The sequence below is a fragment of the Xenopus laevis genome, chromosome 4L (genome assembly GCF_017654675.1).
Source record: "Xenopus laevis strain J_2021 chromosome 4L, Xenopus_laevis_v10.1, whole genome shotgun sequence".
Classification (NCBI taxonomy): Eukaryota; Metazoa; Chordata; class Amphibia; order Anura; family Pipidae; genus Xenopus; species Xenopus laevis.
In genome coordinates this window covers 120,822,281-120,849,517 of record NC_054377.1, presented here as the reverse complement: position 1 = coordinate 120,849,517, position 27,237 = coordinate 120,822,281, and the positions used below count along the sequence as shown (strand labels likewise).

Here is a 27,237-nt window from a genome sequence, read left to right as displayed (position 1 = left end):
AGCAAAATTAATGCTACATCCTCATCACGATTTCACTCAGTCCAATATCTAAAGTTAACAGGGTGTTCCAAATTTACACACCGTATATTATTGAAATACAGTATGGGATCTGTTATCCAAAATGCTCGGGACCTGGGGTTTTCCGGATTTTTCTGTAATTTGGATCTTCAGACCTGAATTCTACTAGAAAATCATGTAAACATTTAACAAACCCAAGAGGCTGGTTTTGCTTCCAATACAGATTAATTATATTTGTACAAGGTACTGTTTTATTTTACAGAGAAAAACGAAATCATTTTTAAAAATGTGGATTATTTGGACAAAATGGAGTCTATAGGCGACAGTCTTTTTTTGTAATTTGGATCTCTCTGGGTAACGGGTTTCCGGATAACAGATCTCATACCTGTAGTTGTGTGGGGTTTTAATTATCACTCATTTTCACCTTTACTTTACCTCTTATTTCACTATTCAGCATAATCTTTCAGCTGAAGTCTTCAGCTCAGTCTTTTTTTTTTATTAATATTTGCTTTTTCTAAGCATTGTTTTTCTTTGAAGTTCTCTTTCTAGACTTTGTTTCCTACTTCTCTCTGTCACATTTCTGTGTTCCTTTATCACTCATCCCTCTATTTATTGTATTATTCTTTATCTTCCTTCTTTCCATGGAGCAATGTTTCCCCCCTTCCCCTATTCTTATTTATATCAGGTCTCTACACCTTCTCTCCCTCAACTGGTATCTCTCTGTAACCTACTGTACATGCTGTTTTGTTTAACCAGCTCCATCTTCATCTCCTTTCTTCACTTCTCAGTTGTTCTCCTTCTCTAACCTCCTCCCTTTATGTTTTCCTGTGACTCACCATCATCTGTCTTCCCACTCCCACCCACCCGTTTCTGCTGGCCCCTACCCCATAATCCTATGACACAGACTTTGTCAAGTGCCAGCGATGAGCACAAGTTTCCACACCACTTTGGCACAAAAACCACAAGAAGGATTTCTTTTTTTATATCTGCCAAAATCTTGCAAACCGTTTTATATTCAAAAGAAAAAGGATGTGAGCAATCTGTATTTTTACTGTATGCATAAATGCTTTCAGAGGAAAACCCTAAAATAGTTATACAAAGCATTCTGCTTAGATATAGTATAATGAGCCATTGTTGTTATATACCTATTTTGGTGCAATATAGTGAACAAGAGAATTCTTTTCTGTGCTGATTTAGGTTAATCCTTCCACTCTGGCGAGAGGAGGCTCTTAGGCTGGTCCTGTAAGATGTGGCTGGAGGGTTGCAGCTTAGATATCCCCGATTTATATAAAGTTTTCCTCTCATATTGGGACCCCAACCTGCCTGTATCCCCTAGGGCCGGGCCCTTTCTTTTCTTCTTTCTGGCTTTAAGAAGGGTGCCTGCTTTCTTAAAGGGGCAGTTTTCCTCCTTGTTTAAGGCGAGTACAACAAATAGGGCTTGTGCTGAATATACTCTTTGCCTATTGGAAAATCTATGGTTTGTGTCATTTTTTTTTAGCTAAACAGGGCAAACAGGGCAAATGAAGCTACTTCATTGTCATTAAAATACTAGTACTTTGATAATATCCCTGCATAATGGAATCCAGCCAACAAAACAGTCACAACAAGGGATAAAGGGAGGGGGGGCTTACACTGGTAATCTAATTATCGTCTTTCCAAAAACCAGCACAATTTTGCACCCATACAACTACTGGATGTTTAAATAGAACAGTAACAGAATGTGTCCAATGAAACCCAAGTATCACTAGGCACTCCCACCCGAAGGTCTGGGCAGCAGCCAGCCATTTATGAAGGCTAGAAAGGGCTGCAGAGCCAAGAATATGGAGATCTGTACATAGCTTGGATAAATTGAAATTTATATTAAAGATGGTGAGCCAAATCTTACCAACATGTATAAATATACTTATAAATATATGTAGTGTCAATTATAAAATAGTCTAATAAACGTTTCCCTCTTACAGTGTCATCCAATGAGAATGCCAGAGGTTCACCATCCGCATAGAAAGAATACATTGTGTTATTCTCTACTTAGAGAGACAATGGGCGAGATTCATTTTGATGAAAAAAAAACATATATCTCCTGATTTTTCACCTTAAAATCTGGAACTGAACTAGGAGATACGTTTATAACTGAATTGAATCTGGCCCCATACACTTTGCACATTGTGGTTTATTAATGGCTGCATGTCTCGGTGTTCTGTTTCACAGCTCAGGGGCCATTGCTCTGAACTATGTTCAAATTTCTGCAGGTACATAGATTAAGGAGGCCCTACACTGGCCAGCTCTTCGAGGTAAAACCTACAGGCCAGACAGGTCTAGCACAACTGTTTGATTGTTCCATTTGTGTTGGGATGACAGCCCAAATGATTCTCTATAACAAGAGAAGAGGAGCAGTGACTCATCTTCACTTCCTTATCTGCTGAGCTATCAAGTACCCACTACGTTGGACTGATTATCTGAAAATGCAGGATGGACTACCAAAATGGAACCCAAGCTGATATAGATGCCCGAGACGACTGAGCATTATGGTAGACATCAGCAAAACAGTCCAATCAGATCCAATTCTTTTAGAGCAATTTCCCTTCAAATAGCTTTCTCTTTATGGGTTCATTTCTTTTGTATCCTAACCAAATTAATATCCTTATCCTATGTAAATGATAATAATTTTGTAGAGATTTTTCAAGCGTATGTATATTTTTCCTAGTTCTCTTGTGTTGCCTGTGTGTTATTAGTTTTAAAACTCTGTGTAGTTTAGTTGTAAGAAAATTAGGTTCCATGTTCTTTTTTATTATTCAATTTTTTTTATTATTTTAAATACTCATTTTTAATACTCTCATTAGTCTAAAATAATCAAATGGAAAGTATGTCATGCAAACTCTCTCCCTCTGGCCCCTTCCTTTCATTTGGGCTGGACTGATATTGCCACTCCCCTTATTACAGGCTTTTATACTTGGGTAAGGGTGGGGGCTATGCCAAAGATATAAAATCAAAGAACCAGGCTAGAGGTACTGAACAAGAAGCACTGGACTTGGGAAAATGGCAGCTGTAAGTATTGCAGCGATGGTTGTGTGTGAACAATTAGGGTGGGCTCTGGGTGTGTTTTTTTTATGGTTAAAAAAGAAATTACTTGGTGGGATTTTCATTATTAATGCATTCACTCTATTCCTTCTCATAAAGTTATTTGTTGTAAGATATAATGTATCCTTATTTGTATCGGCTATACTGTATGTGTCCTTCAATTCCATCCCAGCTTGACTTGACTATTTCCCAGTTCTGCATTTATCTCAGATTTTTCTTTCTTTTTGCTTGAATTCTTTTCTTCATTTTCCGTTGTTCCCCTCCAACCCCTCCCTCTCCTTTCTGGCTTCTCTAACGGAACATTATTCCTTGGCATGAGACTGAGATGCTGCAGTTTTATTTGGTGCAGCTCATTTATTGTAGAAAAGCATAAAAGCACCATATTTGGAGAAATCAAACTCCGGCAGCTGCCACGCCCAGCACACCAGGAGAAGCACAATGACACGTATGTGCCCACCCAGAAAGTCCAGAGCATCAGTATCTCTAACATCTGCTCTGCAAACTGGAAATGTTTGTAGCTATAGGGTACCCAGAGGAAACCCATGCAGACACGGTGACTCAGTCAGCAATGGGGATTCGAGCCTGAATATTAATTTCTATGTTCTGTCTGTTTGGGCTTCCTCCAGTTCTATTAACTAAATACAAAACAGATTGTCTGGTGTAACTATATGCAAAAATGCAATTAGTAAAACTGCTCTTGCTCCATTTCTTTTAAAATGTGCTCTTTGATATTTCATTAAAGGGAAAATATACCCCCCCCCCCCCGATATGAGCTCACTCACTTGGGTTTATTTATAAAAAGTGAATAAACACTATCTGAACTTCCAGAAATAAATATGAATGTATTTATCTTACACTGACATACCTGATTCCACAGACTGAAAGGAACCTCATTGTTTTTTCTCATACAAATACAAATCATTTCCCAACCTTCCTTACGTTCGCTATATCATACAACACCGCCCTTACTTATTTCCATTGAGCGATTCCAAGTGATGGATTCTGGGGGTTAAATTCCCTCTGCTTTCCAGGGAATATGCAACACACCCTCTATGGAAATCAAAGGGACATCAAGTGGCATCCATCACTTGACAATGGAAGTGCCTATGAGCCTATGGGGGTGGAAATTGGGTTATACTAGACAAGGATAGACTATCATGGCTTCCTTTCAGTCTGTGGAATCATGTATGTCTGTAAAATGTACAGATACAAAATTACAATATTTATAGCTATTTTTTGAAGTTATAGTTAGTCTTTATGCATCTTTTTTACATACTGTAAGCAAAAATAAATAAGCTCATGTCAAAAAGGTGGGGGTATGTTTCCTTTAATGTTGTAACTTAGTCTACATTTGTCTGTATTTTAACTAGTCGTTTCTTGTGTTGGGTTTTACCATCTTGTTCTTATTTGCTCCCAGTTCTATGGTGGTTTTAGATAAAGTAGAACCAATGGATAATGCAGTTTAAACTGAATCCCACTGCAGTTAGTCAAGCCCTGCTAATTCCAAAGTTCTCATGGCAACTCACTTTATAATGTCATGTTTAATTAAAGGATAAGTAAACCTTTAAAATAAGTGAACATAAAATTGATGAGAAAACTTTTGCAATGTACATTCATTTTTTTTTAAATTCCAAGATTCCAAGATAATAAAGGATACATGTACTGTTAACATAAATGAATTTTGTTACAGCAACGACAACTGCTAGTCATTTTCTGACCATTATGACCACCAAGTAGTCAAGGAAGTTGTCAGGAGAAAGAAAGAGGCTGCTCTGATGTTCTTCTGGTTAGCAAAGATTTGAGAAAGGTTTCCCATTTTTTTCCCTAACATCAGACAAACACTTTTTCTTTCTTCTGACAACTTCCCAGTGCCCACAAAACAATTCAGACCAGTATTCATCATATTAAGCTGCCATTTTTTTCTGTAGCAAGTAATTCGTTTTTATGAGTGATGGTTTAATTTTTCTGGGGCAAAACAAGTACAATTGTAGCTTGAAGCTGGGTTTGTTTTTGGCTTTTCTGTGTCTCAGCTGAGCTCTGGGATAAATCAGTCCCTTTTAAAATGCTTTTCATCAACTTTTGATCTAATTAACTCTTTCGCTTCTTCCTTGGACAGGGAATGGTCATGAATAACTTTAGCCTGAAGCAGGGCCACTGCTTGGAACTGAAAGGTTTTATTCCCAAAGATGCTAAAAGGTATTAATTATGAAATCTTGTGAAGAATAACGTAAAGGTTTTACTAGTGAAATATCAATGTATACCAATCATTGGTCTTGTTGTTCTGTACTTAAAGGGGTTGTTCACCTTTTAAATAACTTTTAGTATGATGTAGGGACTGCCCAGAAGAAAGCTTAGTGCACTTTCTCTGTTTAGTGAAGAGCCGAATGACTAAAGCTACTGTAAGAATGTCATGAGACACTAGTTCACAAGTTTAGAAGGAGGAATAGTGTGTTAGCGTTTCAATTGATTCTATTATTGTGAAAGATCATAGGTTAGCTATGATTGCAGTTCTGCAGAGAGGAACATTAGCATCAAAAAATGAAAGTGTTTAAAAGTAATAGAAATTTAGCTTAACACTCCTGCACGTATGCTTAGCCCTTCATATATAATCCAAATAGTAGGGGACTAATACTTTTTTTACAAGATCCTTTTTCATAGACCTTTCAAACGATTACTTCTCTCTTCAGTCTACAAAAGTCCTAAAAAAAGGCCCTCACACAATAACCAAAATAAACACTCCAGGCAACATTCAGGTGTATGTCTCCTCTTTTTATTTATGACCCTAACACTGTCACAGGATGCCCTGACTTCTACAGCAAATATCATAACACGGTGTGAATAATCTTACATGAACTCCTTCTGGACCTTGCAGAGACACCTTATTACTATGCTTGTACTATAGATGTTTCACCAACAGATACTAATAGTCCTTATTGCTTTACAAAGCAAAAATTACAAATGTGGAGTTGCAAAGTGAATTATTCTGCACTACGAGAGACTAGAAGCATATTTATTACACAAACGCACACACACAGTGCTCATGATAACAAACTGTTTCTGCTTAAAAACCATGCTCGCTTTGTACATTGTTTTCAGTTTTGTACTCTCTGGTGTACAGTCGTTTTTAAATTGTGTTGTATTTTCTTTGCTTTTTCAAGCTTTGCAATAAACCTGGGCAAAGATAGTTCAAACTATGTCATTCACTTTAATCCTCGATTCGACCACGAAGGCGACACCAACAAAATAATCTGCAACTCAAAGGAAGAAAACAGCTGGGGGACAGAGCAGAGAGAAAATGTTTTCCCATTCCAGCAGGGAGCAGAGACATCGGTAAGTATTAATAGTGCCCCTTAATAATAAAGGGATGAGGCAAACTGCCAACCTGAGAGCTTTTCTAATGTCGAATGAGCATAGGACAGTCCCACTATGTGTTTAAAACTGCTGTCTGAATGAGGATGAAGGTGCTATTTGAAAGGATGGATCAGGTAAGCTTGTTATAGTATAAATGAGGCAGGGGAAGGTTCCAGTTCTTTTACTTGTATTCCCCCATAGAGGAAGATGGATGTGTAAAGCATCAAAGATCAGTGAGTGGTAAGTAGCTAGCAGCCAGCCCAAGGGCACACTAAGCAGATTGTCCTTTTTCATCTGCCTCTTCTTGATAGAGGCAGAGCATAATGGAACTGCTCCTATGCACACCACAGCGTAGCTCCATTGACAGGCCTGGACTTTGTGGAGCTACACGTAGCTGATATCGGTCCAAAGATCCAAACAAATGCATTTTTGTCATCATGGAAGTAGCCAGAGTAGTGCTGAGCCTGAGTATATAGAACATCACGGCATGGTGGGTCAGTATGAAGATGAGTATGGTAATATTTGATTATGGGTCAGACAAGCTATCACTCACCCTCTTTCTGAACTTGGTCAGTTTATTTATTTTGTTTATTTCAGTGACTTACAGCAGTCTTATCTCTCTCTCTGACAGATTTGTTTTGAGTATCAAGCAGACCATTTAAAGGTGAAGTTATCTGATGGCCAAGAATTCAACTTCCCCATCCGAATGCCCTTGGATACCATTACATTCCTTTCTATGGATGGAATAGAGCTCAAGGCTATCTCTCTTCATTAACAGCTATGTGGCTTCTACAGTCAATAGAAGTCACTAGGCCTCTGTCACATATATAACATGTCATGTAGAAAATGTTCTCCCACAATGAACTCCAGTGGCAAGCTGTAGAGAGAACTATATAGTTCCTAGTTAAAATTTCTGTTTTCTTAAAAGCTACTAAAGTCTTATACTATTTTTTACAATCTGTATTCAGTAGATCCCCCTGTACTTACTATAAACCTTCTTACTAGTGGCAAGTAGTAAATCTTTCATTTCATTTATTGTCAGTCATAGAGTTAATGTTTAGTGGGCTAGATCTTATCAGTCAGTCCAAGGCTGACTATACTCTAAGTTTAACAGAAAATATCTTCCCCCATCGCTTACCTTTCCAGCGAGGGGGGCAAGATAGTTAGAGCAAGAGCACAATTGTGCTAGAAAAGTGTTTTTGCCGCGCCTGGTAATCTGAGTTTTTCAACTCGTCTCATTGGCACAGCACCCCTGGCAACTCGGAGTGGAGAGGAAGGTCCTGTGTCTTACTAATGAATACAACACTGCCTATTAAGAGCAGCTTTCAGGCTCACAAGTTCTTTAATTCTCACTAATACTGGAAAGAAGAAATGACCAGCAGAGGGAGATAAAACACCATTTTTTTGTTATGATAACTTCCATGTGCTTATCCTTTTATTGATAATGGCTAAGACAGAGTCAAATGCTGAGTTAAAGGCATTAACCCTTTTCCATAGTTACACAGGTTAAAAATCTGAATTTTATGTATCACACAGTATCTCTCAAATCCTTACATATTCTCCCCAAAGAACATCGCTAAAATATTGCTACACAGCTTACAGCTCCTCCCCCAGGACCAATACATACATTAATTCTTAGGGCCAATACATATAAGCCTTACTGTCCATTCATCCCTGTTTTGCCTGTACCAACTGGACATCTGTGCAGAACAAAACATAAGATGTAACATGCAGCTTCTCTCTTGTGTTCAGCACTTCACTGTGGTCATATCAGTACAGGCCCTATAGGAAAGAACAGGCTATGTTAACTCATGCATTCCTGTGTGGTGGAACACAGAAATAAGCCACTGTTTAGCCATTGCTACTAAACATCCAGGCCTCACATCCTGAACAATTACATGTAGACAATACTAAATGTCCTAGGTGTTACATAGGACTGTACTAGTCATGTGCGGGTCAACATAAAGTCAACCTGCACCTGACGCTTACCCACCTGTTTGTTACCCACACCTGACCCTAACCTAGGGAGCCTCCCTATTTATAGACCTGCACACAACCCGCCCCACTCTGATATCATGGAAGGGGCAGGGCACACAGGCGCAAAGCTATAAAAAGGAAAGACTGGAGGCAGAAGTGGGGAATAGCAAGGTTGTGGGAGGGGGAAACACAGCCCACACCGCCCACGACCTGTGTGTAAGTTGGCCCGAACCCTACCAACCCATAGGTGAACCCATGGGCCCCCTTGGTTTTGGGCTGACCCGCACATCTCTAGCCTGTATACAAAAAAGAAAGAGCAGGGCAAGCCAAATCTGTATTTGGCTACGGGTAAATGATGCCTCTAGATCAGTGATCCCCCACCCGCAGCTTGTGAAGAACGTGTTGCTCACCAAACCTAAGAAGCAGGAGATCATTTTTAAATTCCTGGCTTTTAGGCAAATGTTGCATCCATTAAAACCAAGTGTACTGACAAACAGAGAATCCTGCAGTCTGGCTAGGGTTGCCACCTGACCGGTATTTTACCAGCCTGGCCGGTAAAATGATGGTTGATCCCAATGTTATTAATAGGGAGAAAAGATAAATATATAGGAAGGCCGGTATTTTTTTCCAGAAAGGTGGCAACCCTAAGTCTGACACTTCACATGAGGCTGCTAAATAGGCAATCAAAGCAGTGGCGTAACTAGTCACCTCAAATCTCCCTCTGCCCTGTCATCAGCAATAAGACATTGTGGTTTCGACAGACCCCAAGGAGATGCAATCGCACCCCAGATGCCTGAATCACAGCCCTTATCTGGCGACCCCACCTCCAGAACTTGTTTCATGCTTATGTGACTTTCTAACACTTTTTATATTATTGAGACTTATGATTAATAATGTTTCTAATTATGACTGCTGCTGAGACAGGCTGAATGGGAAGGGGGTAGTGATGGGACAGGCTGATTCTGCTCCTGAGCCTCTAACAGTAAAGAAACTCAAATCTTTAAAGCTTCCACATGGGCTGGGTGAGATTGCATGACATATTAAATGTATATATGTCAGAGTACAGGCACAGAACCCAATATTCCCTGGAAGGAATCAGTACAATAGTGCATGGGTGTCCACAGAAGGACCAAGAGGGGGCAGTTGCCCCACCCTGACTTCTCCAGCTAGTTGCAAGAAATTGTTTGTTAATTTAATTTCCAACAACACAAAACATTTTTTATACTTCCCCCCTAAGGCAAGCTTTAATTAGGTTATCTTCTGCATTGTCGTGAATAGGTTCATCTTAAGTGGATGCTACCTTATGTGATATTAGATTACTTTTCTACAGACACCCAAACAATAGTGGATAAACTGGATGGTCCGGAAGCAGATAATCACAATTCTCAATAATACTTATATCTGCAGTACAGTGAAGAACTAGAAAGCCAAAAGATACAGGTTTTACCAAATGGGTATAATTTTGGTGAGATCTGGGTATGTTTGTGTATAAGTGGGTATTGGTGGGGGGGTGTTGGGGCATGGCCTAACCTGAGACCCCCAAAGATCTGGGGACAGCATGCTTTTCGCATGTTAACCTGCAAGGACTGGATTTCTACCAATGGCATCGGGAGGCCTGCATCCTCTGTTGCCCAATCTCACTGCCTTCATACAAATTCAAATATCCTTACCTGAATAAAATTAATAGCTGCCTTTTAATTCAGGTTCCAAGCCGACAACCTCTGGGCACATGGCAAAGACATGCTCAAGAATAGACACATTACTCAAATAAAGGTTGTCAAGAGGAAGTCTTTCCTTTTGTTTTGGGTTTATTTAAAAGTTATCTGCCATGTACATTTATGCCTGCCAACAAGGAAATACAGCAAAGGTGCTTTCATTTTCACTGCTATCCTGGCAAGTGACAGAAGGTGCAGTCAAAGTAAAAAATGTTATAATTCCTGTGTTATTCTATCAACATGAACTATTTCATCCTTAATTGGGTTGCATTGCAGAAAAATATTCACAAAGCTTCCTTGTAGCACTATGATTGAATTCTTTCGTTCTACAACCGAAACAACATTGAAATCAGATCCATGTTTTTATAAGAGTCATGCTATGGGTCATGTATCAACAAAAAAATGTGGGCATCACATGTCTACAGAGGTTAGCAGAGTTGCCTTACAGTACTGGGGTATTTGTTTTATTTTTAACCAAAGCAAAGTCTGGAAGGAGACTCGTGTTCTCCCCATGTCACCATAGGATTCATCTGCACTCCAAAAATCTACTTGTAGCTTATCATCACACAGATCTTAATGTTTGTATTAATTTGCACATGAAAGGGTAATGTGACTTTAAAAGAATTGTTCCCTATAAAAATAAAAACTGGACACTTAGGGGTATATTTATCAAAGAGTGAAGTTAATAGTGAAGTTCCGCCACTAGAGTGAAATGCCGCCACTCCCCATTCATTTCTATGGGGTTTTCCAAGGCATATTTATCAAAGGGTGAACTTTCACCCATTGATAAATATGCCTTTCAAAATCCCATAGAAATGAATTGCGAGCTGCGGAATTTCACTCTAGTGGCGGAACTTCACTCTTTGATAAATTTACCCCTTAGATGGGCTGTTCAAAATAGAAGTTGGGTTCTGTTATGTTATGTGAGACATCCAGTCACTCCAGCCCTTATACATTAAATTTTTGGCTACATATATTAGAAAAAAAATGTATTTTGTGCAGGCTATCTATTTACCCAGTTTTTATTTTCTCACTGAACTGTTCCTTTAAGCTCCACGGGGGCAGGGATTATCTTGTCTGATTTACGCACTGTGGAATATGGATATGACAAATACATGTATAGCCACCAATCGCAGCTTGATTTAAAGGTTTGAAGAAGATCAAATATTGTGCTGATGTGCCTCAGCGGATACAAAATCTATTTAAGGGCTGTGTACAAAATTAAACTGGGTTTTTAAAAATGAATTTGAAACTTATTTCATATGACTGTTTGTGTTGTAGCTTATTGGTAAATACAGATAAATGTAGGTTTCAGGCGCTAAGGTTCTGTGCATTGTCCTACTGGTGAGGAGTCTGGCATGGCATTACTGCCCCTACGCAGTTTACACCCAGCTGTGGAATGGTGAGACTTTGCTTCCTATCAGACCCAGTCTTAATGTGAAAAACTATTTATGAAACAGCTATGAAATTCTTCTGCTACCTGTACCATTCGAGTTCAACCGCACTCTTTAAATGCCACAACGTACTGTAGCCAGGATGCCCTATAATTATAATAATACTAACCATGTTGTGTGAAACTTTTTGTTTTAGTAAGAAGTTAAAATCATGTTTATAAATTGTGATTTATAATCCCACAGTTTGAATTTATCCGTGGATATACACATGTATTTAAGGGGTGGTTTACCTTTAAGTTAACTTTTAGAATGTTATAGAAAGGCCAATTCTAAGCAACTTCTCAATTGGTCTTCATTATTTATTTATTTTATAGTTTTTTAATTATTTGCCTTCTGCTTCTGACTCTTTCCAGCTCTTAAATGGGGGTCACTGCCCCCATTTAAAAACAAATGCTCTGTAAGACTACACATTTATTTTTATTGCTACTTTATAATATTCATCTTTCTATGCAGACCCTCTCCTATTCATATTTCAGTCTCTCATTCAAATCAATGCATGGCTGCTAGGGTAATTTGGACCCTAGCAATCAGATAGCTGGAATTGCAAACTGGAAAGCTGCCAAATAAAAAGCTGAATAACTCAAAACTCCCAAACTATAAAAAATGAAAGCCAATTGCAAATTGTCTCAGAATATCACTACATCATACCAAAAGTTAATTTAAAGGTGAGCAACCCCTTTAACTCAAAGGGCTATGTCAGACCAGGGTAATTTGTTGTAATAAGCACACAGGTAGCCTAGAAACCTGCTCTTATATAGATAATTGTTTTTGTTTTTCTGTGCCAGGCTACATCCAAGATATACATTCAATGTAGATACACTAGCCTAAATAATTTGCCTAAATAAGGATTTTCAGACTGACTAGAACTAGTGCAATGTATACAAACAAACCCATACAAAATCAGCATGTCACACATAAACAATATGTTGACCAGTCCCAAGTGCCGCTATCAATGAGTCCATAATGCTCAACATTGGTGCTGAACCATATAACCCAGTAAAGAGGCACATGAACATAACGCTATTATTATCTAAGCAATAGAAAGGCAATGAGATCTGTTCTTCTCCAGGAGACACCGATTTGACCCTGATAATGTTATATTTATACCCAGTACATCTAAGATTGCATATAATAACAATATCATAGCTAAACAGGGCGGTGGCTTGATAAATGAAACAGAATACAATTTATTTTCAATTAGTCGTATCAACAGAATCTGAAAATACACAAGGGTTTAAATTTGCAGATTCATTAATAAAAACATGCAATGACCAGTCTTGTAAAAAATGTAACTAAGAGGGATGTTGATTCTAATTGGCAAGCTCTATTTTTGGATTTGGCCCTGGTAAACGTTGTTCTACAGTAGTAGTGCGGCTACGGGCAGCCAGATATTCCCAGTAGTTGCGTGTCAGCAAGGTATAAAGAAGTGGGTTAACACAACTGTTAGCGTACGTTAAGCACGTGACCCCAAAGTTGAGATATATCTGAGTTGCAGCTGTCAACCTCATAGAATCACATTGGTACAATTTGGCCAACTGCCAAGCCCAAAAAGGCAAAAAGCAAGTCCAGTAGGCTAAAATGATGGTAAAGATGCGGAAACCAACACATTGGTTTAGTTTATGCCTGGGACTGTTGAACTTCTTGGCCAGACATCCAGTACACCCTGGCAAGATGTACATAGAGATATATAAGAATTAGTCCAGGTCCAAGGATGCTGGTGCAGAAAATAACAGTTAAGTAACATTTGAAACCCTTTGGTGTCCAGATGGGAAAACAGATTCTCTTTCCAGATCCATAAGGACCATCCTGAAGCTGCATCATGCACATCATGGGTAAGGTAAGAAGCAAGGATGTAAGCCAGATGATCACACTGGTGAATTTGTGATGATTCTGAGAAACTCGGGATGTCAGAGGATGCACCACGGCTTGATACCGTTCCACGCTCATGGCAGTGAGGTGGTAAATGCTGGCATGCATGGTGAATAAGTCCATACTTAAAAGAAGTCTGCATCCCACATCACCAAAATACCAGTCTTGAGCAAGATATGTACTCACCACAAAGGGAATTGTTGAGAGATACAGTAAATCTGCCAACGCTAGACTGATTACATGGACACACATACAGCCAGCTGGCTTGCCCGAAAGCATGTTGATAAAGAGCACATAGATGTTACCTGACATCCCCAAGAGAAACATGGCTGATAGAACAGCGCTCAGGGTAGAGGTGACCAAGATTTCTTCTTCTCTGGAGCCTGGGAAGTCAAAGTAATCGCCTGAACTGCTGTCTTCTTCATACTCTTCCATTCTGTCTCAAAGAAACATCTGTGTGTAATGAATATGTATCAAATCCGAAGATAAATGTCCGTGACGGTAGGAGTTTATTTAATTTATCATAGCTCACAGCATCTCTCCTGGTGCCATGTTAATCCAAGCTGTGTGAGTTAATGCCCAGAACAGCGTAATGATGACATGTTTGAACACTACAGCTCAGCATTTTGATATGAATTGCCACAGGGGTTTAGATTGCTGAAAGTTAGGAATAAGAAGAAACTCTCTGCTTTTATTGAGCATCAATGTGATTTTGGTTGCTTATCTCCGACTCTGCAAGGCTGATTCACTTCTATCTCCTTCCTTGCTCTCCATCTCTCCTCCTGGCAATCCCCCAAGGCATAATTCACAGTGTGTCAATAAAACTGAAACATAAGGGAGTTCTTGTTGGTTTGCTAGGCAATTGGGTTTTTTTTATTTTCCTTTGCTCCTTGCACTCCTCTTCCTTCTCATTTAAATTTACCATTAAACCACCAGCGAGCAGAGACACAACACAGACCGAAACAAATGTATGAGTGCAAACAATATTTTACTATAACATATAGAGTTAAACTTTTATTGAAATCAATCATTAAGGTTTGCTCATAAGGAAACAAAAATAATATTTCTAGAGGGACAGAGACAAGGAGTAATGAAGCCAAACCTTCGTTGTAGAGAGTTACCATTTACAGAACTTGCAAATAAATGCCCTGTTGCAATAGAGAATGGTTTAGGTGTAACTGGGAGCCATTTTGGTGTTTAAATCAGGGACACACGGCCCTGGGACCCCAAGCAAAAGATCTGATTGGTTACCATGTTACTGCCCTGGTACAAATTTACCCAGCATTGATAAATGAGCCCTGTCATGTCTTGAGGTTTCTCACTCATGAAGGCCATTTAAAGACATAATATAAAATACTAGTGTTTTCGATCACCAAATATTAAAAAATAATTGAACATACATTATGTTTTTACCTGTCTTGCTATAAAAAGTATTTATGTGAAATCTTCTCACTGCAGAAATGGCCTAGCAATTCAGTCTCATGCAGTGCTCTAGCAATGAAATAAAGGGCTAGGACATTAAGGATAATGTGCATGTTTATGAAAATGAACAGTGGGTACCACAAACATAAAGACTTGGAAGAGTGAACATGATAGTGCAGTTCAGCGAAGGCATTGTGTTAGGACCTTGTCTTAAACTGTGCTTCAACTGAAAAGAGAGAGGAACCAATTAGTTACATAGAACATTATGTACAAATACAAAGAGACAGATAAGGAAAGAATAATCATGTAGAGTCAAAAAGGAGAAACCAAATAGAGAAGGTTGGGGAACACAAAAAGAGTCATTTCTGTTTCCCCAAGGCACGTCTCTTAGTGCTTATCTAAGCACGTGCGCCTCAGGGAAAGCTGAACTATTCTCCTAGTTCCAGACTGAAAATCTGTATGACACACAAGTTAGGGATTGAGTAAGTGACAGGAGGAGGGGTGCCTCCCCCTGTCTGTCCCTCTTGGATTGAGTGCTTCCTAACGCAGGCAGCACTGTATTTAAGGAGCTAGCTGTAGGTCTCTGTAATCCAAAATGGAGCACAGAGGCAAGGGCAGATAAAAGAGTGCAAAGTTCAAAAAGTGCTCAATTATGGCCCCTTAAAGAGTCGGCAAAATTAAAATAAATACATGCAAAATCCTGTATACAATTATAGTATAGATAGGCTTATTAAGTAAGGAGCACTTATTCTTATTATGACAATTAAATCCTGAAAAACACAACAAAAATGTTTTTGAATAGTAATACCTTATAAGGATGAGTAGTGACCTACGCATGTCTTTGCTTGTTGGTTTCAGAATTAAGGCATTTAAGAGTGAGAACATGGCACCTAATCCTAGAGTTAAATCCCAATGGGAAATATAAATACTTAGGGATACTGTCATGGGAAAAAATTTCTTTCCAAAACGCATCAGTTAATAGTGCTGCTCCAGCAGAATTCTGCACTGAAATCCGTTTCTCAAAAGAGCAAACAGATATTTTATATATTAAATTTGAAATCTGACATGAGGCTAGACATATTGTCAGTTTCCCAGCTGCCCCAAGTCATGTGACATGTGCTCTGATACACTTCAGTCACTCTTTACTGCTGTACTGCAAGTTGGAGTGATATCATCCCCCTCCCTTTCCCCCGGCAGCCTAACAACAGAACAATGGGAAGGTAACGAGATAGCAGCTCCCTAACACAAGATAACAGCCGCCTGGTAGAACAGCACTCAATAAAAAAAATCCAGGTCCCACTGCGTCACATTAAGTTACATTGAGTAGGAGAAACAACAGCCTGCCAGAAAGCAGTTCCATCCTAAAGTGCTCATTCTGAAAGCACATGACCAGGCAAAATGACCTGAAATGGTGCCTACACACCAATATTACAACTAAACAAAAATACACTTACTGGTTCAGGAATTACATTTTATATTGTAGAGTGAATTATTTACAATGTAAACAGTGTAATTTAGAAATAAAAAATATATAATAAAAATCATTACAGAATCCCTTTAACCTCAGAAATACAAATAACTACAAATAACTGTTTACAAGCCTCAAAATGTCACTGTGTCCTAACAGTAAATGATCTTTGGCAAATAAAAGAGGACGAGAAACAAAATAATAAGTGGAGAGAAATGGAGCAGAAGTGGGGCAGGAAGTGTCTATGAGCATGGAGAAAGACAACACAAAAGAAGGAAATGGAATTAGAAGAAAGAGAAAGAAGGAAATGTGATTAAAAAACTGACTGGGAGTCTAACCTGAAAATTCCCTAACAGTCATGGGTTGACTGATCACCTTCTTGAACATAGTGAGCCAGTTCTCCCGCTCACTCTCACTTTCACAGGTAAGCAGGTAAGTACGCTCTGGGGTAATGACTGAGATGCCGTAATTCCAGGTGCAGTTCCCATGTGTGGAGGGCACTATCAGAGGCTTCACCTCATAACCATTTTCACGGCTTCCCAAAAACAACTCCCCTTTGGCAAAAGCATCCTGATTGAGAGAAGCACCAATTCAATTACATTCACCCAGTAGCCACTGAACAAAGCTTACCAGAAAATCACCTCACTCACCAAAGGGTCCTTGAAATACATCAGTCTTCGATGGTCGAGAGTGAACCATCTTTTTTTAAAGCCATCAGTTTGCTGCAGGGATAGGAGAGGGGAACAAAACCATAATTGAATCTAAAAAAGCACTTCTATTATGTACTGTATTTTCCAAGATTCAGGACCATTGCATTATTATTGGCAACGTATTTAAACAGCATATATATATATATATATATATATATATATATATATATATATATATATATATATATATATATATATATATATATTACTCATTCACTTCTGTCCTTGCCTTAATGGAGATGGCAATCTAATTTCCCTACCATTCATAATTTGGTCACACTCCTTACAGACACTTTTTGATTTGTTCTCTCTCTCTGTCTTCTCTCTCTCTTCCCTTTTATTCTCTGCTTACCCCACCTATTTTTGTCTTATGGTCTCCCCCGCCCCCCCATTTCTCCTATGCATTTCCATTTATTCTTTCCCAACTCTCTTTATCATATATTTTTCTTTCTTCTAAGCCTTCCCTGTTCTGCCCCTCGCCTAATTGATGTGTTGCAGATGCTGTATGTAACTATGGAACAGACCACAGTGCAAAGTTCACAGAACATTGCCTGATCACTTGGAATTTTGAGTGAAATCTCAGAATATTCATTTATGAAGCCAATATATGCCTATGCTAATGCAGACACAAGGCCAGTGCCCCATCAGCGTGTATGGGAAGAGCAAGCAGATTTGAGTTTCTGTCCAGTAAGTCAAACTCCAATTGGCTGGGAAAACTCTGTAAAAACTCTGCACTTACAGGGACCTCTCAACAACTTCCCCTGTTTGGCCAAGACTGAACAATCTGCCCAGCCATAGGGCTGTATTTATCAACATGCAACAACTGGCAATCATATACCTGCTACTATCAGAGTGATCAAAACTGGATTCTCAGGCCATGCCAGGCCATATTAATAAAAACCAATCAGAATGAGAGAGGCTCAAAATGAACAAGAGTTATACACAGTAGTTACATATGAAACAAAGCAAGTAATTAGGGGTTACCATGTTGTGGAAAATGTTACTACCTTCCTCCTCCCAAACATATGTGTGATTGTACCAACACAGCACAGTTGATGTTATCCTGTATTTATACAGCTTCAACAAGCAACATAGAGCTGTGTCCTGGGCTTGTGAAGAATAAAACATAGTTTTACCTTGGGTCCAGTCTTTTCCATATAACCTTCTTTCAAAAAATTTCGGGTCAAACGGCTGATGATCTAGGAAATCAATAGAATATTTTATGGAAATTGCTTACCATCTTTGCCCATCAGTCTGATCATTTTTCATCCGAAATGAAATACAAGGGTTTTATTTGTACTTGCAAGAATATGTAATATAAAGTTAAGTCGTTAAAAGCATTAGTCTAAGTAGACGCATGGCAAGTTCAGTGACTCTTCAGTTAACGCAGCGGTTCCAAAACAGTGGGACTGGCCTTTATGAGGGGGCATGGAGTTACTAGATTAGCCCCCATTTGTTTCAAATGTGGCAGCTATCCAAGTAATTAATTTGTTAATTAAGTTAATTACTTTAATGCTGCTAGGAGAAGGCTTGGTCCATAATTTTACTTTGCCAGTAATAGTTGTGGTCATAGCCTTAAAGGGGTGGTCCATCTTTAAGTTAACTTTTAGTATGATATAGAATGGCTAATTCTAAGCATTTTTGTATTTTTTTAATTGTTTGCCTTCTTCTGACTCATTCCAGCTTTCAAATGGGGGTCACTGACCCCATCTAAAAAAACAAATGCTTTGTAAGGCTGCAAATTTATAGCTTATGCTACTTTTTATTACTCATCTTTATATTCAGGCCCTCTTATTCATATTCCATTCTCTTGTTTAAATCAATGCATGGTTGCTAGGCTAATTTGGACCCTAGCAAACGAATAGCTTAAATTACAATGTTGCTGAATAAAAAGCTAAATAACTCAAAAATCACAAATAAAAAATGAAAACCAAAAGCAAATTGACTTAGAATATCACTCTCTACGTCATACTAAAAGTTAATTTAAAGGTGAAAAGCAACTAATTGTTATAAATGACTGCACTATACCTTGGAGAGGACTTAAAATATTTATACAAAAATGAGAAATGCCTAAGACATTTTAGCTGAAGTGGAAAAAACAAAACCATTGAGCTTTAAATGGGAAGTGCAGAAAACTGTTCTTTCATTTTGAACAATAGTTTGTGCTTGTATTTATTATAAATAAAAAATCTTTTAACCAGTTACCTCGTTGTCAGATGCTTTTGGAAAGGCAATTTGCATGTAGCTAAACTGGGCCAATCGGATGGAATTAAACCAGCTGACAATCTCCTATAACAAATATATGAGGAAGTCAATATCTTTGTTTTGTTAGCATTCACAAAGCACTGTTTTATTTCAGCACCCTTAGTCACATGAAATCTACCTCTAGAACTCGCCTTATCAAAACACTGACCACAAGGCAAGTTCAAAGAAATGTTTAAAGCAATGCAAACCTGGAGCAGACTAGCGAGCAATGTTTCAGCTCAAGTGTGGCCTATATATTCCATATTGTCCCCAAATTTATAAAAAACTCTTCTCAATACATATGGGGGCATGAGCACTAAGTGGTGCAAGAACGTGCCCCTTTGCACTCATGCACAATGCACTTCTGTCTGGCGGACAGGCTGTGCTCTCATTCTCATACCTGACAAAAAATCTGGCACGAGGTGCAGAGTGTAGAATTAGAAGGCAGAAGCCCCCCGTGTCCTTACTACCTTGTGCCTGCATCCTCTGCTGTTCCCTAAATTGAAAGTCTGAATCATGCCTTTGTGTTTCCCCCTTCTGCTGAATACAGTGATGCCGAATGCAAGTAGCACTGTACTCACCAGAGCAGCCTGCAGTTCTCTGTTCTGTGAAACAGGTTGCAAAGAACGGCAGAGGAAGTGCAAAAAAAATGGCTGACTGTAGCTGTTCTTTGCACACTGCCTTCCCTTAAGTAAATGTTCTCCAAAGCTGTTCTCCTGCACTTGCAGCAGAGGTCGAAGTAAATTACCCCTACCAATTTATATTTTTTCACAGTTATTCATCTCTACTTCCACTGAGGTCTCCTTACCTAAAGCTCCTGGCAACCATCCACTCTTCACCATGAGTATCTCTGATACTGATAAGTTCTTGTGAGTATTCTAAATGTTGTTTCTTCTCTTACACATTACTCCTGCACTAGCTATCATACATTGATTAATATTACACACACACACGCCAAGTTCTTATAATGGCTTCTCTGCACATACATAGTTCTAGCAATTAAAAATAAGAGTTTAAAGCAGATAAAGTTCTGCTGATTCTTGTAGCCTCCCTATTGCTTAAGTGCTAAAGTACATATATCATCTACACACACAACCCCAGAATGTTAGTTTACCTGTCCATCGCTGTGATACACAAATATATTTCTCGTCTTGTTGTCCTTGACATATGTGATCTGTAAGCCATTGGCATTTTTCATCTTCTCGGGTTGGAAGCTGGCATTAACAGTGTCGATTTTGATCACTGCTTTTGGTTCCTTGGCCTAGGGCAGATGGGATGGCAGTTCTGAGCATCACAAAAAACAAGCACGTTGGTCCAAAAGTGAAAGAGACCTGATTCCCCAGAAAGTATTTCACATAGTGGCTTAATACTATATTTCCTTTTTAGAAATGCAGCCATAATTGAGGATGCACAAAAATGGATGCAAACGTTGTGTGTATTGACTCTAGTAGAATCGGTTCATAGGCTGTAGAGAAGAAAGCCAACGTTTTGTGACGGGAAGAGATGTAGAGTAACCGGGTACTTGATTAACATACTAACAGTCATCTCCAGAATCAATAAAGGAGACTGTAATTTAACTTTCATTATAGTATTGAGCAGTGATCACCAACCAGTAGCTCGTGAGCAACATGTTGCTCACCATCCCCTTGGATGTTGCTCCCAGTGGCCTCAAAGCGGTGCTTATTTTTTTAATTTTTGGTTTGGAGGAAAGTTTTAGTTGCATAAAAACTATGTTTACTACAAAACAGAGCCTCCTGTATGCTGCTAGTACATATAGGGTCTATCAAATAGTCAATCAGAGCCCTTATTTGGCACCCCCAGTAACTTTGTTCATGCTTGTGTTGCTCTCCAACTCTTTTTACATTTGAATGTGGCTCATGGGTAAATATGGTTGTGGACCCTCAGTATGGAGAGTATCTTTCTTAAATAATTTGTAATTACTCCATTAAGAGCATAATACAAGTAACCTGAAGGTGAAATTCCCTGTTAAGGGCCATTATTAAATTAAGTTTTAAATGTATACACTTACAGGATGGTGCAAAATGGCTCAGTGATCTATGCATAATTACATCAAATTACCCTGGAAATCTTCAAATGTTTTGCCTCCCTTGGAACCCCCAATTCCCTCGACATGTGTGCTCCCCATTTTGAAATGCTTACATCAGGCTTTGTGAAGTATTTTAAGGTGCCATCTATTTCGGACAGGACAAACTTTCTAGGCAGGTACTGTCCATTATCTCTCCCTCGCTTTAAAAGGTTCCCCTCTTTTGTGCCTGCAAATAAAATCTGACTTGAAACACAGTAGAGGCTAGCAGAAAGTATATATGTTAATTATCTACTAATACAAATACATTGATAATTACACTGCATGTCACAAGGGGAGTAAAGCAGTGAACACACTTGCACAGCAAATAGTAATGCAATCAAATCCCAGCACTTTCTACTTATTTATTATTTATTTATCCCCACTAAAAGTTCCCACCTCTGGTTCCTCAATTACAAGGGTCTGCACTTATAAAAAAAGCTGTAAGAAGCTCCTGTATTTTATGTCCACCTGTCATTCTACTAATAGTCTAGATTTGACTTTGACTGTTCTGCATTGGAAGTTAACAACATGTCAGATTCTTGTGTGACCCCTGCATCATTGTTGGACTAACAGCAGTACAGCAAGCCTTCGGCAAGAGAAATAGCTTAAAGGAACAGTAACATGATTTTTTTTTTTATAAAAAATTTGTTTGCCCTTAACGGATAAAAAACACCAGCACACATTTAACTTTACATTCGCAAAGACTGTATTAAGAAATATCTAACCAATACTCTGCTTGCGCTCCACTTCTGAAAAGGCGACATGGTGACGATCCATCTGGCGGCACTCAATTTCTCCTCCCTGGCTATCTCCTATAGAAGGCAGGGAGGAGAAATAGAACGCCGCCAGAAGGATCGTCACCATGTGGTCTTTTCAGAAGAGGTAAGAAGAGTATCGGTAAGATATATCTTAATAAAGTCTTTGCAAATGTAAAGTTAAATGTGTGCTGGTGTTTTTTTTTTTTGTTAAGGGCAAACAAATTTTTTATAAAAAAAAAATGTCATGTCACTGTTCCTTTAAGAGGTTGCCGAAATCACCCTTCTTTGTGGAAATGAAACATTTTTAAAAAGTGTCAGTCTGGGCCTCCTAGAGCCCACTAAAAACCTGATATGCAGGTCCAGGACCCACTCAATTAGAAGGAGACCAGAGATCTGTATTCCTGCAGGTCAGTCCAACCCTGCTTGCCAGCCTGGCCAGTAGTTTACCAGCCTGGTCGGTAAAAATGATGCTTGATGCCAATGTTATTAAAAGAAAACGATACCCCCGAACAATGTAGGTCTCTATGTAAAACCCTGCTTTGTGTAAATAAATCAATTTCATAATAATATAATTTTTTAGTAGTATGTGCCATTGGGTAATCATAAATAGAAAATTGTCATTTTAAGAACTTAGTGCCGCCCCATGGGATCCTATGATTCACAATGCACACAAACAAACCAAACATATAAGGTCACATGAACCTATAAATGGACAAAGTTCTGTCTTTTGCTTCAACCCTTCTTCCTGTTACAGTTAGAGCTGCAGTATTTCTGGTCAGGTGATCTCTGAGGCAACACACAGACCATCACGAAATGGTGGTTCAAGGCAAGAGATGTAAAAGAGCAATATTTATTTAAATATATATACCAGTTTGGTAAGATTCTTTAATATGCCACTTAATATGATATAAACTATGATTAAGTATTCATTTTGGGGGTAAAGTTTTACTTTAATAGGGAAAATTTTATTTAAATGCATAATTTTCACCTTTTGCCCAAGGTCCCTCTGACTCAAGCCCTATCCATCATCCACCGTGCTTAGCTAAAACCTTACCATTAGAAACCTTTCCTTTGGGTTTAGTAAATTCTTTTCGCTCGTACTTTGCTCGAATCCACTGCTCTTTTAAAACACTACAAGACAGCAACATTTGGAACTGTGTTAATGGTGTCTGGTAAGAAAGGTCCAGAAAGCCAGCGCATAACTAAAGAGTGAATCATACAAACACAGACTGGAAAAGAAATGAATTGAGAATCTTTAGTAATAAGAAATAGCTGCAAGTGTGAGTGTGACTCCTTACTGGCAATCCGTATGCTTTGGCTGGTAGTAATACACAGGCACATGAGCCTCATATATTGCTTTGGCTGCATTGTTCCCGTGGCTGGCTAGGAACTGTGAAAGAAGAGAGAGGGGTGAGAGTCAGAATTTGATAACACAAAATACTAGAAAGGGCTGCAGGACTATGCAACAACTGGTGGGAAACAAGTGATTGGAGTAATAAATGGAAAGATAAGATGAGCTCTTGGAAAAAGAAAGGCAAAAAAGACTGGCTGGGAAACCAATAAAGAGTGGAGCAGAGGTTGGCCTGAAAATGCCTGCTTTTCAAGGACCTCCACTCCATGTGCCTGCACACAAGCAGAAACTGCACTTTTCAGTGCAGATTAATGGAGCTGGGGAAGGGAGCAGATTTGCTTCTCAGGCTGAGAGAAGCAGGGCCAAAGCAACATGTGCCCTCAGCTTTAGTTAGTGGCACACAGGGCTGCGTATTGGCTTTTTTATACCTGTGTTTTGTACAAAGGTAGAGAAAAGCAGCTCCACACTAATTCCCTCCATTTTGTATCATCTAAGTAACAGCACTGGCCTGTGTGCAGCCACACCAAGCAAATTTTGGTTGCATACTTACGTGACAAAATATACTCTAAAGCTGGCCATAGATGCTGAGATTTTTAAAAGATCCGATCGTCATCGTGAGAACACGATTATCTCGGAACGATCGTACGATCATACAAATTGTCCATCAACTAAAAAGACCATCAACTAAAATTTCCTGACAGATGTCAGCCGAAAAATCGTAAGATGTTTGATCGTTCGAATCCCACTAACCGCACTATAATTTCGAAGGATTGGTCGGACTTCGCTAAAATCGGTTGTTCGGCAAGAGAAATCTTTGCGTCTATGGGGAGCTTAAGTGTCTGCAAATAGGCTAAAGCCGTGCCTGTCAGTGCAGTTATAGAAAGGAGTGGATAAGAGCCATAAGCACTAGGGTCATAGCACATGGGATGTTTTGTCCCTCACTAAATCTCCTCCAGCACAAGCGTGAGGAAGTTGAAGTAGAGAATGAGAGTCAAAACACCTATATGCCATCACCTTAACCATTACAAATTATAGACCAGTGCATGCCAGCTGCTACTTATCAACGCTCATCTTATCAAACTCCCATGATTCTCAGCCAGTCATCTAGCTGATTGATGATGGTCTGTGCTGCAGTTCTCTGTGTATCATTGAAAAACTGATGCACGGCACATATAACAATACAGTCAGGCTCTAGGGAGCCCTGTACCTGATCGTTCAAAATGCCTGCCATAAGCAGTGTGTAGGGTCAGTGCTCCCTAGAATTTCACATTCCTGTTATATGTAGCTGGGAAAACAGCTCCATGTGACCACAGCTGAACAGAATAGCATTTTTGCAAGATGCAAGTAAGCACAATTGGGATCCATTGGGGTAGTTGGTTTGGCTAATTAGCAATTCATTTTGAAGTGTAAACCAGAATATTCAGGTTTTGGTTCTGCCATGCAGCAGTCATCTAAATTCCTTTCTAATTAGCTAATTAAGGCACTATTTAAGTGAATAGATTAAAGGGGTGAGGTGCAACCCTATAGGCATGTCTTCCCATTGTCCCTATTGAGGCAGGGCAGTGTAGAATTGTAGACCCAAATATTGTGGGGCTTAACAGAAGGTGGAGAGAGTTTGGGTTGATTGGGGGCATGTCTGGATAGTGGTCTTACTGGTATGGATTGGGGGGTGTTGTTTAAATTGGATCATGTACCTTCCATAGCAGCTTTACTTTGCCTAAATGTTTCTGGAAAATAACTACCCACATTCTTTAGCATAGGTCAATAATGATTGGAGCTGTATCCCACACAAAACCTATTTCTCTTTTGATCTTATCTTTTTAAAATTCTACTTTGCTTTTTATGGAGCCATATCTGATGCAGTAATTTTAGTTCCTGTCCTTTCTATGTCTAATGTCCTGGGTGTTTGTTTTGTATATGTCAATCAGTTGTTTCAGTTCAATTAGATCAGAGAGGGTAATATTTATTAACAGCATTTCTTGGTTTCCCATTTGCTCCCTCTTACCCATAAAGAACACAACTGGACAATTTTTAGCTAATCTAGCAGATTTTGGCTCCTTATTGATTTCCTTTTTTTTTAAATCTATGTATGGTGGAATAAAATGATTTTGAATAATTCCTTCATGTTATTGTGTTCTAAGCACTAGTCATCAAGACGTGAGATAGTTCCTACAGCTGACTGCCTTGGGAGATACAGAAGGACTGGAATTATGGTTAAGCAGGCAGAAAAGGTACATGCACAGCGCCATCTCCAAGTGTTATGCCTTAGGCTCATGTCACTTCTGCTTAACCCTAGTTCCAGCTCTGCTCTTGGGGGTTACTTATGTACTAAATGAGGGTTTTTTAGTCTACACAAAAACTGAGACTTATATTTGCACTAACCTCAGCACAGTTACCCTTCATAGGAAAACTATAAAAGTAATACACATTGTCATTTAGTTACGGTGGATACAGATAATTTTGCTTTCCTGACTCATTGAGGGATGGTATAGGTTGGGAGGTGTGACTATAGGGGGTCTTAATGTGGATACAAGCAGATTCAAATAAATTCAATAAATAAGTGACTCATTACCTGAACTTGGGCGTCATCCCAGTTGTCCATAGTCAACGACTTCACTTTACTGATTTCTGGGAGATTTCGGTGAATCCCTGAGCAATCCAAGCAAACAAAGATGCCCAGTGTGTGGGAAGCCCACTGAGGATCTGACAAACAGAGAGCCTATGGTAATTGACCTATTTACTGTTCATACATCTGTCTAACCTTCATAATCTTGGACTGCTCTAGCCTTGCTTTAAGACATGTTAAGTCAAGCAAGATTCCACCCTGTTTAGCAGTGATATATATATTTATATTCCCTGATTATATACCTACAGAAAAATAAGCCCCCACTATTTTCTTCACTCTTCCGCTTAAAACTCACCTGGAGCTTTACAGTCCGCACAGGTTTCATTTCCTTCTCTTGCAGTTAAATTCTTGACAGTTGCTGCATTCCAGTTATGTTCCCCAGACATACTTACTTGGGGTGTTAGGCCAACGTTCTGTACCTGCAGGATGTGAAACACCTAGTGAGTATCAGTGTTGCTGCAGGATGTTACAAGAACAGGCACACTAGGGGATCTTCAAGGTAACAGGGTGTGCCCAAAACACAGGGTGCCACCAATCTATGTCCTCTCAGGGTTTGATAACGAGCAGGAACTAAAAGGCTTTGCTATTTCAATTCTTTTGTGCTCTGGACACAGTTGGGAGGGAATCTTAGTGAGAAAACCAGTATTTCAACATTTCATTCTAACAAAAAGCCAGCCTCCCAGAAAGGTGAGGGAGAATCCGCCAGGACTTGTACACACACATGCACTCACACATTCTCTCCTGTATGGATACAGTGCCAGGCTACTCCTATTAATACAGCTCACAGCCTGTAATAACAGGAACATTGCTATTATATCTAGGGCAGAAAGAATTAATTTGTATAATAGAGGAAAGCTGTTTTGTGACTAGATATTACTGGGCCCCACAGAAAATTATTTTTTAGGGCCCCAAAATTTTTAGAGGTTGGCTTGTTTTACCAATATTTATTGAAATGGTATATGAATTAGGGCCTCATGGAGCCCATATACTTCCTGGGCCCCCCCTGCAGCCGCTGGGTCTGCTTCCTCTATAGTAGGGATGGGTGAATTTTTTCGCCTTGTTTCGCCGTGGAAATGACGGCCATAGACTTGTATGGCGTTGTGCATCAAA

The 27,237-nt window shown here is 39.2% G+C and overlaps 2 protein-coding genes and 1 pseudogene across 2 annotated transcripts; 1 reads left to right on the top strand and 2 right to left on the bottom strand.

The window, feature by feature from the left end:
• The first annotated feature begins 3,028 nt into the window (after positions 1-3,028).
• Positions 3,029-7,452, top strand: lgals1.1.L (lectin, galactoside-binding, soluble, 1, gene 1 L homeolog). The gene is made up of 4 exons (NM_001086275.2): positions 3,029-3,063; positions 5,213-5,292; positions 6,255-6,426; positions 7,079-7,452. Exons 1-4 carry the CDS (start codon positions 3,055-3,057, stop codon positions 7,220-7,222), a joined length of 405 nt encoding a protein of 134 aa, NP_001079744.1. The 5' UTR covers positions 3,029-3,054; the 3' UTR covers positions 7,223-7,452.
• Positions 7,453-12,760: 5,308 nt separating this feature from the next.
• Positions 12,761-14,308, bottom strand: LOC108714552 (annotated as a pseudogene).
• A 140-nt stretch (positions 14,309-14,448) lies between these two features.
• adap1l.L (ArfGAP with dual PH domains 1-like L homeolog) lies at positions 14,449-26,675 on the bottom strand. The gene is given in 11 exon segments (NM_001094747.1): positions 14,449-15,110; positions 16,691-16,922; positions 17,003-17,074; positions 18,199-18,261; positions 19,268-19,351; positions 20,421-20,567; positions 21,467-21,579; positions 23,205-23,281; positions 23,449-23,540; positions 26,074-26,204; positions 26,423-26,675. Coding segments are annotated over 11 exon segments (1,131 nt in total). The 5' UTR covers positions 26,514-26,675; the 3' UTR covers positions 14,449-15,081.
• Between the last annotated feature and the right edge of the window lie 562 nt (positions 26,676-27,237).

What these genes read in the sequence shown, in the direction of transcription:
- lgals1.1.L (NM_001086275.2), top strand. An exon ending in ATTCCCAAAGATGCTAAAAG is followed by an intron (nt 5,293 to 6,254) that starts GTATTAATTATG and finishes TGCTTTTTCAAG; the next exon opens with CTTTGCAATAAACCTGGGCA. An exon ending in AGCAGGGAGCAGAGACATCG is followed by an intron (nt 6,427 to 7,078) that starts GTAAGTATTAAT and finishes TCTCTCTGACAG; the next exon opens with ATTTGTTTTGAGTATCAAGC.